The sequence below is a fragment of the Hemicordylus capensis genome, chromosome 4 (assembly GCF_027244095.1).
Source record: "Hemicordylus capensis ecotype Gifberg chromosome 4, rHemCap1.1.pri, whole genome shotgun sequence".
NCBI lineage: Eukaryota > Metazoa > Chordata > Lepidosauria > Squamata > Cordylidae > Hemicordylus > Hemicordylus capensis.
Genome location: NC_069660.1, coordinates 36,117,875 through 36,138,045, shown reverse-complemented (window position 1 = coordinate 36,138,045; position 20,171 = coordinate 36,117,875). Strand labels below are relative to the sequence as shown.

The following is a 20,171-nucleotide window of genomic DNA, read 5'->3' as shown; positions in this document are numbered from 1 at the left end:
GCTAAAATGCATACTGACAAGCCACAATGCTCCTTTGGACAGATGAGACAAAACTGGAGCTTTTTGGCAAGTCACATCAGCTCTATGTCCACGGACAAAAAAATGAAGCTTTCCAAGAAAAAAACACCATACCTGCTGTGAAACATGGAGGAGGCTTGGTTATTTTTTTGGACTGCTTTGCTGCATTTGGCACGGGGTGCCTTGAGTCTGTGCAGGGAACAATGAAATCTCAAGACTATCAAGACATTCTGGAGCAAAACGTACTGCCCAGTATCAGAAAGCTCTGTCTCAGTCACAGGTCATGGATCCTCCACCAGGATAATGACCCAAAACACACAGGTAAAAGCACCCAAGAATGGCTAAGAACAAAACATTGGACTATTCTGAAGTGGCCTTCTATGAGCCCTGATTTGAATCCTATCAAACATCTATGGAAAGAACTGAAACATGCAGTTTGGAGAAGGCACCCTTCAAACCTGACATAGCGGGAGCAGTTTGCTCAGGAAGAGTGGGCCAAACTACCTGTTGACAGGTGCAGAAATCTCACTGAGAGCTACAGGAATCTCTTGTTTGCAGTGATTGCCTCTAAGGGTTGTGCAACAAAATATTAGGTTAAGTGTCCCATCATTTTTGTCCATGCCATTTTCATTTGTGTTATTATTTGAAATATCCTGTTGCATCAAAACTCTAAAGCAAAGTCTGATTTTTGTTAAATGCGGAATAAACAATGATGGGTGCCAATTACTTTTGTCAGTTTCAAGTTATTTCAGAGACAACTGTGGGTTCTTCCTTTTTCGTGGAGGGGTACCAACACATTTGTCCACATGTATGGTTGTCCAATGCGACACTGTCCTGCCTCTATACTCTTTTCTTTCACCTTTCAATTCCTTTTATACTTACTTACCCTAATACCCCACCTTGTCACAGCAGCAAGGTTTCACTAGGAACATAGGAAACTGCCATATACTGAGTCAGACCATTGGTCTATCTAGCTCAGTATTGTCTTCACAGACTGGCAATGGCTTCTCCAAGGTTGCAGGCAGGAATCTCTCTCAGCCCTATCTTGGAGAAGCCAGGGAGGGAACTTGAAACCTTCTGCTCTTCCCAGAGCGGCTTCATCCCCTGAGGGGAATATCTTGCACTGCTCACACATCAAGTCTCCCATTCATATGCAACCAGGGCAGACCCTGCTTAGCTATGGGGACAAGTCATGCTTACTACCACAAGACCAGCTCTCCTCTAGTAACCTGGCCAAGCAGTTTGTCAAACACAGGGTGGAAAGTAAGTAGATACTGTTGGAGAGCACATCACAGAATTACCAAGCAGATTCAACCCAGCCTACTCCTTTCCCTGCTCCAGCCAAATGGCCTGATTTGAAACAGAGTTGCCACACCGGAGCACGATTTCGTTTGTCAAATGGATGGTCTGGCTCTGGTTGTTAAACACTAACCATGCTCCACGTTATCCATATTGACAGATTACAATTGCACTTCAAAAATCCATTCTCTCCTACAGGTCGTCTGCTCAGCAAGAATCTCAAACTGTAGCTCAGTTCTGCAAACTGCATAGAGAAAGGTAGCCCTATTCACACATTATGTTCAACACAAATACAGTCTGCATACAGTGTACACATGTACAGATCACCCTACACATACAGTACACTTCCTATCTGTCCCCTGCTTTGGGAGGTCCTCTACGCAGATTCATTTTTTAAAATGAACACATGTACATGTGTATAGATCCCTGTATGTACACACAACATAATGCCTAAACAGGGTGAGTGTTAAGAGGCCTAGGATCACAATGTATAAAAACCATGGCATTTCTGAAGATATCAGCATCACACAGCATTTATTTCTTCAAACTGTTACCATTTCATGTAGGATTTTATTTTTTCCCCTTCCCATTTCCTTTCATAGCAGACAAACACTTTTCTTTCCCCAACTCCCAAATATGGCCTTAGTAAACCTAACTGGCTCCAACTCTCAAGACGAGCTTCATTTAGACATTGTAAAATCACCCCCACTTGAGTGTACAACCGGATGAAGGCAGAGGAAGTCCACCCCCTCCCATGTCACTTACTGCCTCTCCCTGCCACTCATGCTTACAGCAGGGCTTGTCTGAAGCAGGAAAGGCCCTAAACACGATGGCAGACACTTCTGTGATTGTGAAGCTGGATCAACCCAGCCGCACAATTACAGAAGCACCCTCCATCATGTGTCGGGCTCTTCCCTCTTCAGACAAGCCCTGCTGTAAATGTGAGCTTGTCCTCTGCTGATTTCTAGAGGTGGGGGCAGGACTTCCTCCCCCTTCACCCCAGCTATATGGCTATACTGGGGCAATTTTATAACGTCTGAATGAGGCTATAGTTTCTCTTCCAGTACTCAGTGTCCCCAGCCCAGCATGACCATCCTTCAAACTCCAATCAGCCCACCTACCAATTTCCCTTCCCTGTTCGCATCTGCCACCTCTTATTTCTCAGGTATCCTCTTCTTTTCATAGCCTTGTCCCAAGCAATGAGGCAACATACTACAATTAGGTGGCTATTGAGCATAACAACATAATTTTATTATGCTATTGTTATAATATTATGCTTCAGCATAAATGCTATTCAATCTCTCTCTTTGGTAGCTGTCTAGTCCTTTGTTTCCACTAAAACTGTTTTTGTGAAGCCTTTTTTGCCTCTGGTCTCCCCACACCCAGGTTCTGTATTCAGCCACATGGCTGCTAAGAATGAACAATATACTGACAGTGGTTGCCAAGGAAACAAAAACAGGTTGGCCACTGAAGTGTAGTGAATCCAGCTTAACATGGCCAAGGAGACAAAAGTTCAGGAACAGGTCAGGTTTGTTTCCAGTGTCTTCCCAGAGAATATAAGTTACCCCTTCCCATAAGAGGGGAGAGGGGCACGATTTTATCTCCCAATTGCTTTACACTTGTACTCTCAGGATCCGTGATTGTGCACAAGTCCCAACATCTTCCACTAGCAAGGAACACAACAGCGGCTCTCACAGCTGAGAAGGAACTAGAGAGCAAAATGGATGCAATCACAATCGTGCTTTGAACAGGCAGCAAAAGCAGCTCATCTGTTCCCTCACAGATCCATCCCTTCAAGTCCTGGCTGCAGAATTCCTAAGCACCGAGCAGCTCTTAAAGAGGAGCGACCCCCCTCACTTTACGGATTATATTCGCCAGCCACTTGGCTAGGCCTCCCCTGCTGGGTTCCTCTACATGGAAGGTTCTGGTAAGCAGGTTATAAAAAGAGCCATAGCACACTGCCACCACCGTGCAGGTCAGGCAGATGACGTTATATGGCATACTGAAGTCAGGTGTTGGCAGGTTCACCAGCAGTGGTTCTGTGTAGAGACGCACAAAGTAGCTGGAGCCATCCAAGGAAGGAAACCTGGAGATAGAAAAGAGAAGGGGAAGGTCAACCAAAGAGTTAGAGCCAATTCAGATAGGTATGGATGTGGCACAACCCTCTCAAGCAACTGCTGAACCACTTGAGTTTGAACATCGGGGTGGGGGCATTTGTTTGAAAGCAGTCCCAAATTAAAACCACAAGCTGTATTTTTGTGCAGAAAATTTTGATGTGAAAGCATTTTACAATGGACAAATGTGCACACGCACAGCAGTAATCTTACAGAACTTTACTATGTCAGTAATTAAACTGATAAACTGAGGGATCGAGAGTGGTGTAGTGGTTAGAGTGCTGGACTAGGACTGGGGAGACCCGAGTTCAAATCCCCATTCAGCCATAATACTAGCTGGGTGACTCTGGGACAGTCACTTCTCTCTCAGCCTAACCTGCTTCACAGGGCTGTTGTGAGGAGAAACTCACAACAAGTATGTTGAAACAAGTATGTAGTACACTGCTCTGGGCTCCTTGAAGGAAGAGTGGGATATAAATGTAATAATAATAATAGTAAAAGAAACAGTGCAATTCTGGGGGAAATTATGGGACACTCCAATAGATTATAATAAAAAAGCAGGCTGGATGAAAGAGGTCAAAAATGTAACCAACAAATGCAAGATCTAATAATAACACCAGAATAAATAAGTGAAAGAGCAGAGAAAATTAAAAATTGGACTGCGCCAGGCGACGATGAACTGCATGGCTTTTGGCTTAAACACCCAACAAGCCTTCATAAACAACTATCAAAACAGTTCAATCACATTTTGCAAGGAGGTGATATTGAACAATGGCTAACAACTGGGAAAACTCATCTCATCATGAAAGACCCAGAAAAAGGTGCAGTTCCAAGTAATTATAGACCGATAACCTGCCTGCCAACCATGTTCAAATTATTAACTGGAATAATAGCAGATGAAGTCATGCAACACTTATTAACTAACAAACAGCTTCCAGTTGAACAGAAAGGAAATTGCCCGAACACCAGAGGCACAAAAGACCAGCTGCTGATTGACAAAATGATTTTAGAGAATTGCAAGAGAAGAAAAACCAATCTAAGTGTTGCATGGATTGACTACAAGAATGCCTTCGATTCATTGCCTCACACATGGATACTAAAATGTTTAGAAACAACTGGTGTCAGCAAAAACATTCAGATATTTATTTAAAAAAGCAATGAGCATGTGGAGTACACAGTTAACAATCAATGGCGAAACACTTGGACAGGTTAGAATTAGAAGAGGCATTTTCCAAGTGGACTCACTATCCCCTCTGTTGTTTGTAATCGCCATGACCCCACTTTCACAAATACTAAACAAAACAGGCCTCGGATACCAAAAATCAAGTCAAATCAACCATCTGCTGTACGTGGACGATCTGAAGTTGTATGGAAAGTCCCAGTCAGAAATCGAATCACTGCTAAACACTGTCCGTATATTCAATAGCGATATAGCAATGGAGTTTGGACTAGACAGGTGTGCTGCATTAATAATGAACAGAGGAAAAATAAGAAAAACAGAAGGAACAGAACTGCCCAATGGAAGCAAGATCAAGAACCTGGAAGAGAAAGAACCTTACAAATACTTGGGCATTCTCCAGGCTGATAACATTGCACACACTGAAGTTAAAAGAAAAATTGGAAGTGAATACATCAGGAGAGTTAGAAAAATCCTCAAGTCCAAACTCAATGGCGGGAACACCATACAAGCCATAAACACCTGGGCTATACCTGTTATACACTGCAGGAATAATAGACTGGACCCAGGCAGAGCTAGAGACGCTAGATCGGAAGACCAGGAAAATCATGACCATCAATCATGCTCTGCACCCCCGCAGTGATGTAGATAGGCTATACCTCCCTCGCAGCTCAGGTGGAAGAGGAATGCTGCAAGTCCATCAAACAGTAGAGGGGGAGAAAAGAGGCCTTGAAGAATACATAAAGGACAGTGAAGAAGATGCACTTCAAATGGTCAAGAACGAGAAACTATTCAACACCAATGAAACAAAGCAGGCCTACAAGAACGAACAAGTCAAGAACAGAGCAGAACAATGGAGAAATAAGCCCCTGCATGGTCAATATTTGCACAATATAAGTAGAAAATCAGATATCACCAAGACCTGGCAATGGCTTAAGAATGGCTACTTGAAGAAAGAAACAGAGGGTTTAATACTGGCTGCACAAGAACAGGCACTAAGAACAAACGCAATAAGAGCAAAAGCCAAAAAATCAACCACAAACAGCAAGTGCCGCCTTTGTAAAGAAGCAGATGAAACTGTGGACCACCTAATCAGCTGTTGTAAAAAGATCGCACAGACTGACTACAAACAAAGGCATGACAAGGTAGCAGGGATGATACACTGGAACATCTGCAAAAAATACAAGCTACCTGTAGCCAAAAATTGGTGGGACCATAACACTGAAAAAGTTGAAGAAAATGAAGATGTAAAAATATTATGGGACTTCCGACTACAAACAGACAAACATCTGCCACACAATACACCAGATATAACTGTAGTTGAGAAGAAAGAAAAACAAGTCAAAATAATCGACAAAACAATACCAGGGGACAGCAGAATAGAAGAAAAAGAAATAGAAAAAAATCACAAAATTGAAAGGCTGTGGCAGAAAAAGTCCAAAATAATCCCAGTGGTAATTGGCGCCCTGGGTGCAGTTCCAAAACAACTTGAAGAGCACCTCAACACTATAGGGGTCACAGAAATCACCATCAGCCAATTACAAAAAGCAACTTTACCGGGAACAGCCTATATTCTGCGACAATATCTATAACAGCAACAACATTGACAATAAAATTCTGGCATCCCAGGTCCTTGGGAAGGACTCGATGTCTGGATAAAACAAACCAGTCAATAACACCTGTCTGACTGTGTAAATAAATAAGAGGAAGAGGAAGAAGGTGAAGTATTGTGCAATTCCATCCATGCAGAATTCCACAAAATATCTAGAATGTGACCCAGAACGCAAGTTCTTAAGAATCTTAGCTTTCATTTTAAATCAAACAAATAGATTTGCCCCTCATACTTGTGAAGAGAGGTTTGAAAACATCTTTGCAATAGGACACACTTCCTGTAGTATGCTGTACATCTACCTTCACAAACACCAGTGACATTTATGCACACAATTTTCTAGCCTTTCACTTATCCACACCTATCCTGTCAATACAATGCTCTGTCAAAACATTCCAAGTTCTTTCAAAATTCACATAATATCAGGCATCCAAGCAGTATGGGAGGCATGGCTAGCCAGTGTGTTCCTGTTCCCCCTTTCCCCAAGCGCAACAGAGGAATAACACTTGAATAGGGCTTCTAACACTGGCAAATGCATGGACTTCTGCCATGGTGGCCTAGCTATAGCCTTGCCTGTGATGTAGTATAATGCAGTTGGATGAGACAAGGGAGAGTCTCATCCAACTTCTGCTAAAAGTGGGCAAGCCAACACTAGTTGGCATAACCACAGCCCTTCTGGCAAAAACCTGATACGAAACATGAGGCAACAGTGTTTGGTTATGGGCACGGCTGGCAGCCAGTGAAAGATGGAGCTTATGCCCGTGGACTTACCCTTATAGTTAATCTGTGGAATTCTCTGCCGCAGGATGGCCACCATCTTGGATAGCTTTAAACAGGGCTTAGACAAATTCATGGAGGACAGGTCTATCAATGGCTTCTAGTCTTTATGGCAATAGGCTACCCAGGCTCAGAGGCAGGATGCTTCCAAATACCAGTTGCAGGGAGCAATAGCAGGAGAGGAGGCATGCCTTCATCTCCTGCTTGGGAGCTTCTCAGAGGCATCTGGTGGGCCATTGTGGGAAAATGGGATACTGGACTAGATAGGCCTTGGGCCTGATCCAGCAAGGCTGTTCTTATGTTCTTAAGATCAGTGCAGATGTAATCTTCTACAGCACGCTCAGCTCTGAAATGGGATGGAGGCAGTTTGTGCATGAGAAGGGAAGAGGGAAGACACAAGCCCATGTTTAAGAGATGGCATCAATAGTGGGCCTTTGTAGACTGCCATCTCCTCATCCCTGTTGCTATCACACAAACTATAAGTCAAATGAGACATTTTTCAGGGCCTGGAAGAATGATTCTTTGTGCTTGTGGAGACAGGATCCACACTCAAGAGTCAGCATGAGCATGAGATTCACAGGAATCTGTAGTTTCATGGTGAATCTTTATATGCCCTGTAGCTCCACTAATACACTTCGGCCAAGTGGGCCAGTCACCCAGGAAGCAAATCTTCTCTTATTTGCTGCAAGAACTCTAGTAGGTTAAAGCTGGGTGTACAAACGATGTTCCGGGCATGCTACCAGCACTTCCCATACCTAAGAAAACATTCCACAGTGAATCCGGGCGAGAATGATCCTGCTCCAAGGCCAAACTAATGCAAGCTTTAACTATGCCAATTGCATAGAAATCATTTCCCCTCTCCACCTCTCTTCCCAGACCTCCAGTGCACTCACAGCGAAGCAAAGAGTGGGCTTAGATCTTCATCTTCCTCTTTCATCGCAATGACACTTGGCACCAGGGCACTCAGGACAGATGGGCTGCAGACCAAAAACCAAAACAGAGGAGTTACATAAGCTTTAGCCTCCATGGAGATAAGTGGACATGACCCCAAGGGATACAGCACAGCCAAACAAGCCCTGGTGGTGTCCAGCCAAAAACGGCTGCAGCCTTACCTCACATAAAAGCCATGGTTGGGGTCAGGCGTGTATTCTGTCCATTTCAGTAAGGCTCGCTCAAACTGGATGGTTATCTTTGTGACAGAATTGGCTGGCAGCTGGATCAGCATCTCCAGGAGATGGGGCCGCTGTCGGTCCTGAGCTGGCTGATAGTGGATGTAACCTAGCACCAGACACATGCTCTTATTGCACAACATTTTGTCAAACATACATAAATAAAATCCTTTCCTTGGACATTCACATGATGACATTCCTACTAGGCCCGGCTGAGCTCTGCACCACCTCTACAGAAGCTTTGAAGAGGGAAAACAACTTTGATCACAACACATTTCTCCATCAAGACACATTTCCCCTGTTTGGAATACAAACGCTTGTGGGTAAGTATACTCAGTGATTCTGCAGAATCACTGAGAAGGCAATCCTACCTGCCCCTACTCAGTAGCAAGTTCCACTGAATTAAAACAGGACTTTCTTCTGAGGAAAAATGCACAGAATGAGTATGTCAAATGTTCAAGACAGTGCAGTCAGTAAACCAACTGCTGGGACTGGTTTCAAATGTTCATATAAGAACTTGCTAAATGGCCTTGGGGAAAGCAACATCATCCAGCTTCAATTCCCATTCCTTAAAATAGGGAATGATAATGAGCAGGGACAAGTTTTGAAGACTAATTAGAAAGACGGGCTGACATACTGTGCAATGTCCCATGTGTTTTAATGAAACGTATATGTAACTGCTCTTGCACAAATACAAGAGCAATGTCTTGTACAAAACATGCGTACATGCACAAATGTGCACATGTTTTGTTAACACACACGGGACATTGCACAGTATGTCAGTCATTGTAAAGCTCATGGGCATTCAAAGAACTATACGAATGGTTAATAACACATTTCTATAGCACTTTTTAGCATTATCAGGTCCCTTTTATTGCAAAGGTCCCAAAATTCTTAACTCAGGCTTAATGTGAATGTTGTCACAGGATTCCCATGAACTGGATATGTTATAATGCAGTGTCAAATGCTAAGATCCATTGGCCACCTCCTGCCACACCCCTCTGGAAGCCAACATCCGCCTTTATGACTGAGAATGAGCTAGGAACAACTGCAGCCTCTTGACTCAAACCAAGTCCATCCCTTTGATGCCTCTTCAGGTCACTTTCTATCAACTCAAGACAAAATTCCACAGCAAAAGGAATATATGTTGCCTGAATGATATAGATTAAGCTTTTTTGAACTGTAATGTGGTACAATAGTTGAAATTGGGCGACCTGGGTATGAATCTCCACACTAGCCATGAAGCTCACTGGAGGACCAAGGGAGGCTCATTCTTACTTGGTTTGTTTTCCTTTCCCTTAGTGATAATGGTCAGCGTGTGAATGTAGAGTCGCAGATACCAGGGCACCGTCTCCAGCAGTAGCACAGGGAAAGCCCGGTATGGGTGAGTGTTATAGATGAGGGTACTGATTTCTCCTTTCTGTAGGCCGTAGCCACTCACACAGCGCTGAGCATGGAGCACAGGAACTGCTAGATCCGCTGCAGAAAGGAAATAGAACAGGAGTTGGGAATCCCACTTCCAACAGCAGAATCAAATGCACGAATATTGCTCCCCATCCCTTGCATCAGGAGTTCCTAACTCTGAATCCCCATGTGTTATTCATCTACAGCTGCCATCACCAGCCATTGTGGCTGGAGATGATGGACGCTGTAGTCCCAACAGCATTTGGGAACCCAAGCCTAGGAACCCCGCCTAACAGCATCTGTCATATATTTTGTGGGAAGGGGACCATTTCTAGTCATTTCTCCCCAGATCAGAATGCAGAATGAAGCTGCAGGTCCTTCTTTGTAGAAGGTCCTTCCACTGCTTCTCCATCGGCACTGGTTCTCCCTTTCTGCGTTTGTGATGGGAATGGCTGTTGTCCTACACTCCTGTGTAGCAAGCAAGCAAGCCAGATGTCACTTGCTGATCTGGATGTTCTATGCAATGTGTATTTGGAAGAACAACAGTAGCCACTTTGAATTATTAGACTTCCCATACTGCTTCTTGAATGCAGCTTCTCTTGAGATGCTTGGAACTACTGCAGGGGCATTTAATAGTAACCAAATGAGATTTAGCATACCTATCACTGGGACAATTTGAGCTCTGAATTGCTACAGTGGTAGTCCCAGCAAGGGGGTGGCTGCGCGGTGGTGGGGGTGGGGAGGAGTTATGAACAAGATGCACAACACTATTTGATCATCTGCAACTGGGCTGAGAGAAGATGACAGCATTAGAAATAGGAAAGCCATTCATCACTCACAGCCATCCTGAGGCCGTTTCCATTTCAGCTGCACATTGAGGCTGCGGGATGCATTAAAAAGTGCTGGGTCCCGGAGGTCATAGACTGCATAGGTTCTCCTGTCCCCTTGGACAGATGCTTCATGTATAGATAGTGGAGCTGGGGAAACTTCTAGTAATTCTTTCTCCTGAGAACACAAAGAAAGGAAAGCAACTTCTTCATTAGTCATCACCAAGATAGCCAATCCCTTAATATGCCATTCACAGCCCATCCATGAATAACTACTCTCAAGGGTTTGTACTGAAATGCTACTGAAAACAGGAAGACCCAGGACAATGGTAGATATCTGCCTAAATACATCCCCCACCCCATCCATTACACATGTTCAGCCTAGTTACATCTGGGAGATCCCATCCAGGATCTTTCATCCATAAAAACAGCCATTTCAGGATATTTATTGAACAAATTTGTTAACATAGATGAGGACAGAGATACATAATGGAAACAGCAGATCATATCAGTGTTCTGGGTCCATCCATCTTCCCCCCCCGCCACGCCCGCAAATTGAATCAGAAGTGTTCTAATTTTCCAAAAGCCTAAAGTGATTGGGATCCAATTTAGAATGTTTATTTCTAGAGCCCCTGGTGGTGCAGTGGTAAAACTGACGCCCTGTAACCAGAAGGTTACAAGTTCGATCCTGACCAGGGGCTCAAGGTTGACTCAGCCTTCCATCCTTCCGAGGTCGGTAAAATGAGTACCCAGAATGTTGGGGGCAATATGCTAAATCATTGTAAACCGCTTAGAGAGCTCCGGCTATAGAGTGGTATATAAATGTAAGTGCTATTGCTATTGCTATTTGACCTCTGTTTAGTAAATGAAACTATACACTCATGCTGAACAAAATGTCTAATTCCGCCCCCCCACAATAGCCTGAAGTATTTGAACTGAAATATTTGATGGGGCAGGGTGTGGGGAGATCAATAAAAAGATATATTCAAGCAAATTCAAAGCTTTACTTAGAAATTGTGTTTGTTGCAACACTTGTAAATACTTTAGGACATGACAATTCAGTGCCGTGCACTACCCTTAGATTACTTAAAATGTAAGTGGGGGCGTGGGAGGGGGGAACAAAGGTCTTGAAAACTTATACGAATTTTAGCACACCAATAAGAACATACAAACAGCTTTACTGGATCAGGCCCAAGGCCTATCTAGTCCAGCATTGCGTATATCACTGTGGCCAACCAGATGCCCCAGAAAACCCACAAGAAGGTGCTGAAGGCATGTTCCTTATCCCGCTGTTGCTTCCCTGCAACTCATGTTCAGAGGCATTCTACCTCTGACCTGTAGGCAGAGCTGCATATTAGGTACAGACCCACTTCCTGAGTTCTATGCACACATTCAATCAACATACAGAGGGGGAACAGGATCACATCCTCTGGCTCTGCCTCTAATCCCCATACATCCAGCAGAAAATGAGAACTGGCATTACATGTGTGTGGAGACAGCGGCTATCATCCTGCTTCCCTTCCATACAGTGACTAAATATGTGGCTAGAACATGAGAAAAGGGTTATCATTATCAGGAAAAAGTTAACTGCAACTTTTAATCTGCCCAATTTGGCTGCTATTTTACCCATTTGTTAGGTTACTAATTAAATTTATGAAACAATGCAATTTTAGAGGTGGAAAATTTTCTGTGGAAAAATACAGCTATGGAAAGTTTTCCATCCCACACCACTGGCAAAATCTAGATCTAGGCGCCTTCTCTAATGGCATTATATTCCAGGTCTACTGAAAGGAAAGGTTACCTGGCCTTTACTGGAGATGTCAACATAGACCTTGCTTTGAGATGCCAGAGGACACGCTTCAGTAAGAGTTCGAGAGAAAATCTTAAAGAGGGACCAATCTGGTGAAAGACAGACACAAAATGTCAGCTAAGAGATGTGTAAGGAACTGCGCACAGAGCAGCAATACACTCAGGGAAGCTCGAGTTACCTTTCTTTCCATGGCCACTGACAAAACTATCAAAGACAACAGTGAGGACTTGTCTGAGTTCCCAGGACATGCTCAGACAAGAGGCATCCTGAAAGAAGGCCAAAAGAAAGTAGTTTCTGTTGCAGAAATTACAAAAACATAGAGCTATAGTGCATTAACAATATGAGAACACATTTTTCATTCTAATCCACACTTTTTGTATGTAAACTGCTTAGGAAACTTTTGTTGAAAAGTGGTATATAAAAAAGTAGTAGCAGCAATAATAATAGATACAGCTGGACTTACCCTGCAGATAGGACGGATGTGCACAGCCTGGGAGTGATAACTGCTGTGGAATAAGCGTTCAGCTTTCAACAGAACAGCCAGGCCTGCCTGGGGGAAAAGCAAAGTTAACAGAAAGGAAAAAAGCTGAACTTCCACCCCGTGGAATTTTTAAAAAACCCACAAAATTATATATTGCTGTTTATCCAGGATACCTCAGGAACGCAGTTAAAAACATACAACCACAAAATTAAAAAATAGATAGATCCTCCAAGCAACACCACAGCAAGGAAAATGAACTCGGTTTGAACATCAGCAATTACTAAAGGCCTTCTGGAATAACGTGGGATGTAAAGGTTTCTGGGAAGTCAGCAGGGAGGAGGCAACCAAGATCTCTCTCAAAAGGGAGTTTCAAAGCATTGGGGATGCTAAGGAGAAGGCTCTGGCCTTCATGTGTGATCAAAGTGAGAGCAGGTCTCCATCAGAAGATCTCAAGTGTCAGGGAGACTCATATGAGAGGAAAAGTGGCCTGAGATAATCAGCACTCAAGATATTTGTGTCTTTAAACATCAAAGCCAGCACTTTGAATTGGACCCAGAAGCTAGTTGGTAGCTAACTGTAGTGCACATGCTGATAACCTTCAGGCTTGACTACTGCAATGCACTCTATGTGGGGCTGCCTTTGTACATAGTTCAGAAACTACAATTGGTACAGAATGCGGCAGCCAGACTGGTCTCTGGGACAACCCAGAGAGACCATCTAACACCAATTTTGAAAGAACTGCACTGGCTGCCGATATGTTTCCAAGCAAAATACAAAGTGCTGGTTATTACCTATAAAGCACTCAATGGCTTGGGTCCAGCGTACTTAAGAGAGTGCCTCCTTTGTCATGAACTCTGTCGCCTATTAAGATCATCTGGGGAGCTCTGGTTACATTGCCACCAGCTCATTTGGTGGCAACTCAGGACCACGCCTTTTCTGTGGGTGCCCCAAGGCTTTGGAATATGCTGCCTGTCAAAATCTCCTTCTCTGTTTGTTTTTAGGAAGACCCTCAAGACACACCTGTTTTCTCAGGCTTTTAACTGAAATTAATTTTAAATTGTTTAAACTGTTTGTCTCATGAGATTGTTTTAACTTTTTATTCTGTGAAATTGTTTTTACTGTTTTATATTTGTTGTGTTTTAAATTGTGTACACCACCTAGAGATGCACATATCAGGTGGTATATAAGTAAGTAAATAAATAATGCAGATGTTTCAGAATTCATGTAATATGAGAATAGTGGCTATTGGAAGGCAGGCTGCCACAATCTGCACCAGCTGAATCTTCCAACTGGTCTTCAAAGGCAACCCCATGACAGAAGTCCTGCTTCTCTCTTAAGCCCTCTGCCTGTGTGCCAGAAAAGCATCTGAGAGAAGAGAAAGGATTGGTGGATATCAAGAAATAATGGCTGGCTAGTGAGCTAGCCTAAATTTATGGATCCTTGAAGGCAACCATGGGGATGATTTGAGGGGAGAGGGTTCCAACACTTGTTCTCACCCCTGAAAACTACTTGCTCCAATAAAAGAGGAGACAGGACGACCACAGAAGTAGTAGATATCCCGGCCCCCCGGCCCCCTGTAGAATGAGTAAGTCACGGAGTGTGCTGGTTCAGGAAGTAGAATATATCAAGTTACAGGCTCCACATGCATGATCTCAAACTTGCCCTCACCTTTGAGCTGCATGGCAACAGCTTCTTCCAGGGTGTGAGATTCTCAGTGCACACAACTTCACGGGGCAGGACAGCGTATCGTAAAAAACGATGATCTGTAACTAAACAAGGGAACATAGGGGTTTGTAGCCACAGAACCACGTACATTGGATCAGCTCTCTAAGCCTTCAAGATGCTAACTACTCCCTGAAGGAATTGGCCAAACTTGTAGGAAAGCAGAGGACAGCTCCCTCCATTTCTAGAAAGAAAGAGAGGAGGTGGTATCAAAGCACCACCCATCCAGATGTAGCCCAGTAATGAAGACGGGGAGGTATTAGCACGGGACATTTGCTCTTAGTGAATGAATATGCTTATCACACATTGCCAGCCAATATCAGTGTCACTCCCGATGTTCACTGGCAACCTGAGAGAACAGCTGGTGCTGGGGTGGGCTGAACTGGACCGCACTTGCTCCTGGAGGCAGCTTCTGAATGGCTAGTTCAGCAGTTACACCAGGACTCCTTTTTACATTTGTAGAGTACTCCCAACACCTATGTTCATGTGAAGAATGCAGTAGGAAAGCTGGGAGTGTGTAGATTGTAGCTCCATTGACTTTCACCATTTTTATCACTTCAGAAGTGTACTTTGGATATCACAGAAGTTGCTGAAGTTGAGCTGTGGGAGCACTTCCAGCTCATATACTTCGTATTGCTCATATAAGCAGATATTCCTCACATCCTGGGCCAAACTGGGAGGGGCGGTATAAAAATTCAGTCAATCAATGTTGGAACAGGGAACCAACACTCTTTTTTCTATGTAACCCACTTTGAGAACTTTCTTGTTGAAAGTAATATTTACATCATCATCACACTACATTTAAAAAGTGGCCCTAAAGAGATCCAATTTGAAATAAGCCCTTAAGGCAGAAGCAATATTAAAACCAGGGGTCATCCCATGAAGCTGACTGCCAGGACGTTTAGAACTAACAAAAGGCACTACTTTTTCAGGTGACACAGTGCCAGCTTGGATGGCTTTAAAAGGGCCTTAGACAAATTCATGGAGGACAAGTCTATCAATGGCTACTAGACTTGATGGCTATAGGCTACCTCCATGTTCAGTGGTGGTGGGATGCTTCTGAATACCAGTTGCAGAGGATCAGCAGCAAGAGACAAGGCATCTCCTGGCTGTGGGCTTCCCAAAAGGCATCTGGTAGGCCAGTGTGGGAAACAGGATGCTCGACTAGACAGGACTGGGGCCTGATTCTGCACGGTTCTTCTTATGTTCAAAGTACGCAAGCATCACCTCTGCTCAAAACTGGGCCTACATTATGGGCATACACAGGGCATCATGACATTGAGCATTTGCCAAGGGATGCTTTTCCTCCACTACACATAATGCTGCATTAGCACTATGAGAACAGAGACTGCATAAATAACGTGAACGCCTTCACTGCAAGACAAATCCTTTCTTGCCAGCAAAAGATATACACTTATCTCACCATTAGCCAATCCCAGAGGTTTGAAGGATGCTGTCGGAATGACAGTGTTGGTGGAATCAATGAAGTTCAGAGAGGCACAAAATATCCCTGAGAGGATATTACTGAGATCTTTCCAAGCTTTGTCAACACTGGAAGAAGAGTGGGGAGTATATAAACAAACACATAAAAAAGAAGTTACACAGATCTGCAAGGACCACTTTCTGATAGCAGGGATAAAATACTGAATCTAAACATCTCAGGCCTGCCTGAAATTTACAAGATGCATTCTACCAAAAGGCTTAAAACTGCATTTGTCCTTGGCTTTTACAGCATGTTTGTCGTTGCATACTGTTTTGGGTGTCATTTTGATGGCAGAGAATGCAGCATATAAACAAACTGGAAGCTTGGGCTTCACTCTAATTTCAGTACTACAGAGCAATCACAAAGTCCACAGCACCAGTATATATATAAGAACAACATGTTCACTGCCAATAGGCTACAAGTATTATTCAGCAGTTAATAGCTGATAGTCTCTTGTCACGAAAGACCATACAGCAGAGCTTCTATGGCCCTTTTGGAGGCTGCCATTAACTTAGGTCGAGGTTCCCAACCTTGCATCCCCTGATAGTGTTGTCCAAAGGCCATTGTAGTTGAGGATGAGAGAAGTTATAGTCTAACAACAACTAGGGACCCAAAGTTGGGAACCCATGACTTAGATACTTGAATGTCACAATGGGCCTTAGAAGCCTTGGGCCAAGTAGCTGACTACAAAAGGGGAAGATTGGAGGTTTAGAAATGAAGATGAACAGACCAATGAAACTAAATTATAAACATGCCATTTGTGGTGGATTACAGCTTTGTCTCAGAGCAAGCTCACATGAGGGAAAGAAATGCTGAATCATCCCTGCTGAGCTGCCTGCCTTAGGGATTTGCATGAACCGGTCTGAAGGCCATGCAAGAGGCCCGCAAACCAGTTCGAAGTTCAACGTCGGCGAGGGGTCTCCTTTTTAAGGGGGGCCCTGCACCTACGCCTCCCGCCGCTTTTCCTCCGCCAGCACTCCATTTTAAAAAAAGGTTTTCGGGGCGGCAGTGTTCCTCCCTGTGGCCCCACCCCCACCCCTGTCGTTGCCCAGAAATACAGGAAGTATGAGCTGTGTGTTTGCTGCCGCCTGCGTGCGCCCACCGCATATTACATGTGCATGCAACATACAATGTGCATAGCAGCATACACACGAACAGCCCGTAGTTCCTGTAGTTCCAGGCAACAACGAGGGCAGGGGCGGCAGGGAGGAACACTGCCTCCCCAAAAACCTTTTTTTTAAATGGAGCGCCGGCGGGGGGAAAGCGGCAGGAGGAATAAGTGCAACCCCCCACCCTTAAAGGGAGACCCCTGCCGGCATCAAACTGTGCCTCTGCGGATCCATGCACATCACTAGCCTGCCTAGGCTTCTCCTAAAACTCTTCTGTATTGTTGGTAGGTTCAAAGGCTGCCACCACCCCGGGTCTACAGAAACTGTCTGGAATAACCCAGAAAGAACAGAAATTCTCTTAATTTGACTCTTGGACAAGTACAACAATCTTCCACGTGAAAGCCAACACATAGTGAGAAAACTGATAGCTGCTGAATGCCTGAGGACGTGTTTGCACCAGAGGGGAAAAAACCCTTCCCCACCCCACCCCCCCGCCTTTTTCAGTTACACAAACTGCTTCCATCTGAGGCTTTTTAGCTTTGTTAGTTACTCTAAAAAATACTTAGTAGATTAGAAAAATAGGTTGTCTTAGGCACACTTATATGTTTATAAAGTCTTTTACATGTTTATAAAGTCTTTTACAACACCCTAGTTGTGGTTGGGCGTAGGCTACTGTTTCTTAGTTTAATTATGTTGCCAGTGAACAGTAAAAACTGTATCAGGAAGATGCAAAAACACACACCAGAGAAATAGAAATTCTAATGCAAAGTCTGACTAAAACTTTTCCCTAGACCAAACTTCCCTTTTCCTTGAAACTCACCAAACTCTGGTTGAGAATCCAGCCCCTGTACTTCTGTCTTCCAAGAGCTGCAGCCAGCCTCCATAGCCACATGTCCTGCTCTGAGCAACTCCAGCCTCGCTCTCCTCTAACAAATAACTCCTTTCTTCCTGCCAACAGCTCTCTAGGTCCCACCCAGCTGGTGTGCTGATTGGCTGAGCCCTGGAGTTCACCAGCCTGTCAGTCAGGACATGGTTCACTTCCAGTTAACTCTTTAGGGGGAGGAGTGGCTGGTCACTACACCATCTTTATGTAACAGGCTTTTGAATGGCATCTTGTCATGCAAATAAGCTGGATGGCAGGAGGATGGATAAAACTTGCTGCTGATGTAGGCGATGGCAACAGGGAGGAAGGAGAAAACTAGCAGGCTGTTCATAAAATAAATATATCAAGCTGGATCCAAACTAAGTTAGTCATGATGATGTCCCTACATGTTCCTATATTTCTTTGGGTTGGGACTTGGGGGCATGATTTTATGGTGGCTCTGATCCTATCACAAGCAACACTGTGTAATGTAAGACAGACATGCAAAGGGTAATGCACAAGTTAATTGTTTGGGGGAAAGTATGTCAAATCTATTAAACTGTATATTATTGGAGAGCAGAAGAGGAAGGAATAACACAACAGCCTATATATGCCTTTTTGTTAGGGAGTTAATCAGCCAACTAAAAAGCACCAGGTCAAACACTTACTCAATGACAGAGTCCTGGAACCAGACCCAGAGCTCAGCACCAGCAGGAGCCTGCAAGTAAGGCTGTCCCCAGCTCCGCGTTCGCCAGAAGCCCTGAGTGAAGGAGAGGTGCAACTCACGCACCGAATATTTGGAAATGAGCTGCCCCAGAGCTTTAGGGAACAGGCGGTAGTGAGAAACTGTAGGGAGCAGAAAAAGAGGAGAACAGAGGCAAAGTCAGGACAACACACTTTCTCTTTGACTTCGCCTTCCCTATATTCCAACCCCAGGTTCCCAACCATGGTCCCCAGATGTTGCTGGACCACAACTCTCCATCATCTTCAGTCACAATGGCGAGCCAGACTGGAGACGGTGTATTCTGTCTATATCTGGAAGCCCATGGTTGGGAATCCCTGCCCTAACCCATTCTAACCTTGCAGAGCAATCCTGTGCTCCAGCTAAGATGACCACTGCTGCATTTCTGCTTGTACACATATATCAATCTGACTTTCCAACCCAGCTAGATTCCATCTTCTCTTTCAATCTGTGCATGATTTCTCAACACTGATCCAGGCTTCATTCTCAATTTGCTTCCTCTCCCCGCTATGTTACATTCCTCAGAAAGACTGGCATGTATCCCTGGTATCTTGGAGACATGCTCTTCCTGGGGCACACAGGCCTGTTTATTGCTCTCCTGGGCCTACATTTTATGAACTGTCCAGGCGTGGCAGAGTCATTCCCATCATTTGCTCCAGGGAGAGCTCATAGAATATTGAGGAGGGAACAAGAGCTGTGTGTCAAGGGCCTCCGATTTGAGGAGCTGCCCACAGGTGGTGTCTTGTTTGGGGCATGTTTGGTGGGGTGCCCCATGTATGGGGCATGTTCATATTCCTGAAATTTAAGGGGGGGAAATGCAGCAGGGGGATGATTGGGAGCTGGGGGATGATGGGCTGGAGAAGAGAGCTAGTCTTGTGGTAGCAAACATGACTTGTCTCCTTAGCTAAGCAGGGTCCACCCTGATTGCATATGAATGGGAGACCTGATGTGTAAGCACAGTAAGATATTCCCCTCAAGGAATGGAGCTGCTCTGGGAAGAGCATCTAGGTTCCAAGTTCCCTCCCCAACAGATGGGGCCCTGAGAGAGTCCTGCCTGCAACCTTGGAGAAGCCGCTGCCAGCCTGTGTAGACAATACTGAGCCAGATGGACTTAGTCCTGACTCAGTATATGGCAGCTTCCTATATTCCTATGGGAGTTGTAGTCCAACAAAAGCTCGCGAGCCTCAGGTGGGCCACTCTTGCCATAGACTAGAGACCCCCGTCCAATGCAAGGCGAACTGGCCAAGATGCCCCGCCCCCAATACGGCTGCCGTCCAATGGCTGCGCCCGCTCCAGGACCGTGGAGACCAGCCCCGCCCCTTACCGCCTTCCCGTTGCAGGTCCGAGTCCCAGCGCGTCCGGAACTGGAAGGTAGCGGCCACATCGCCGGAAGGGAGGGGGCTCAGCAGCAGCTCCTCGCGCATGGAATCCCGCGGGGGCTCGGTTGTGCTCTCCGCAAGCCCAGGGATCAGGACCAGGAGCCCCAGCAGCGCCTCGACGAGCTCCATTCTTATCGCGTTCCTTCAGGGGAAGCTCTACCCCTTGCTCCGCTCTTCCTAACCAATGGG

At 44.8% G+C, this 20,171-nt stretch overlaps 1 protein-coding gene across 1 annotated transcript; it reads right to left on the bottom strand.

Annotated features, from left to right (window-relative positions):
- Nucleotides 1–1,834: 1,834 nt before the first annotated feature.
- PIGT (phosphatidylinositol glycan anchor biosynthesis class T) lies at nt 1,835–20,171 on the bottom strand. Its single transcript, XM_053245612.1, has 12 exons — nt 19,928–20,171; nt 18,530–18,707; nt 15,831–15,958; nt 14,354–14,454; nt 12,668–12,754; nt 12,383–12,470; nt 12,196–12,293; nt 10,407–10,572; nt 9,442–9,642; nt 8,107–8,272; nt 7,888–7,971; nt 1,835–3,403 (listed from the first exon to the last, which is right to left on the bottom strand). Exons 1-12 carry the CDS (start codon nt 20,109–20,111, stop codon nt 3,151–3,153), a joined length of 1,734 nt encoding a protein of 577 aa, XP_053101587.1. The 5' UTR covers nt 20,112–20,171; the 3' UTR covers nt 1,835–3,150.

Bases quoted from the DNA above. Each gene is read 5' to 3' on its own strand.
- PIGT (XM_053245612.1), bottom strand. From the start codon at position 20,111: ATGGAGCTCGTCGAGGCGCTGCTGGGGCTCCTGGTCCTGATCCCTGGG. The intron at 12,471-12,667 runs GTAAGTCCAGCT...GCCTTCTTTCAG, and splicing joins ACATCCGTCCTATCTGCAGG to GATGCCTCTTGTCTGAGCAT. The intron at 7,972-8,106 runs GTAAGGCTGCAG...TTTGGTCTGCAG, and splicing joins AACCATGGCTTTTATGTGAG to CCCATCTGTCCTGAGTGCCC.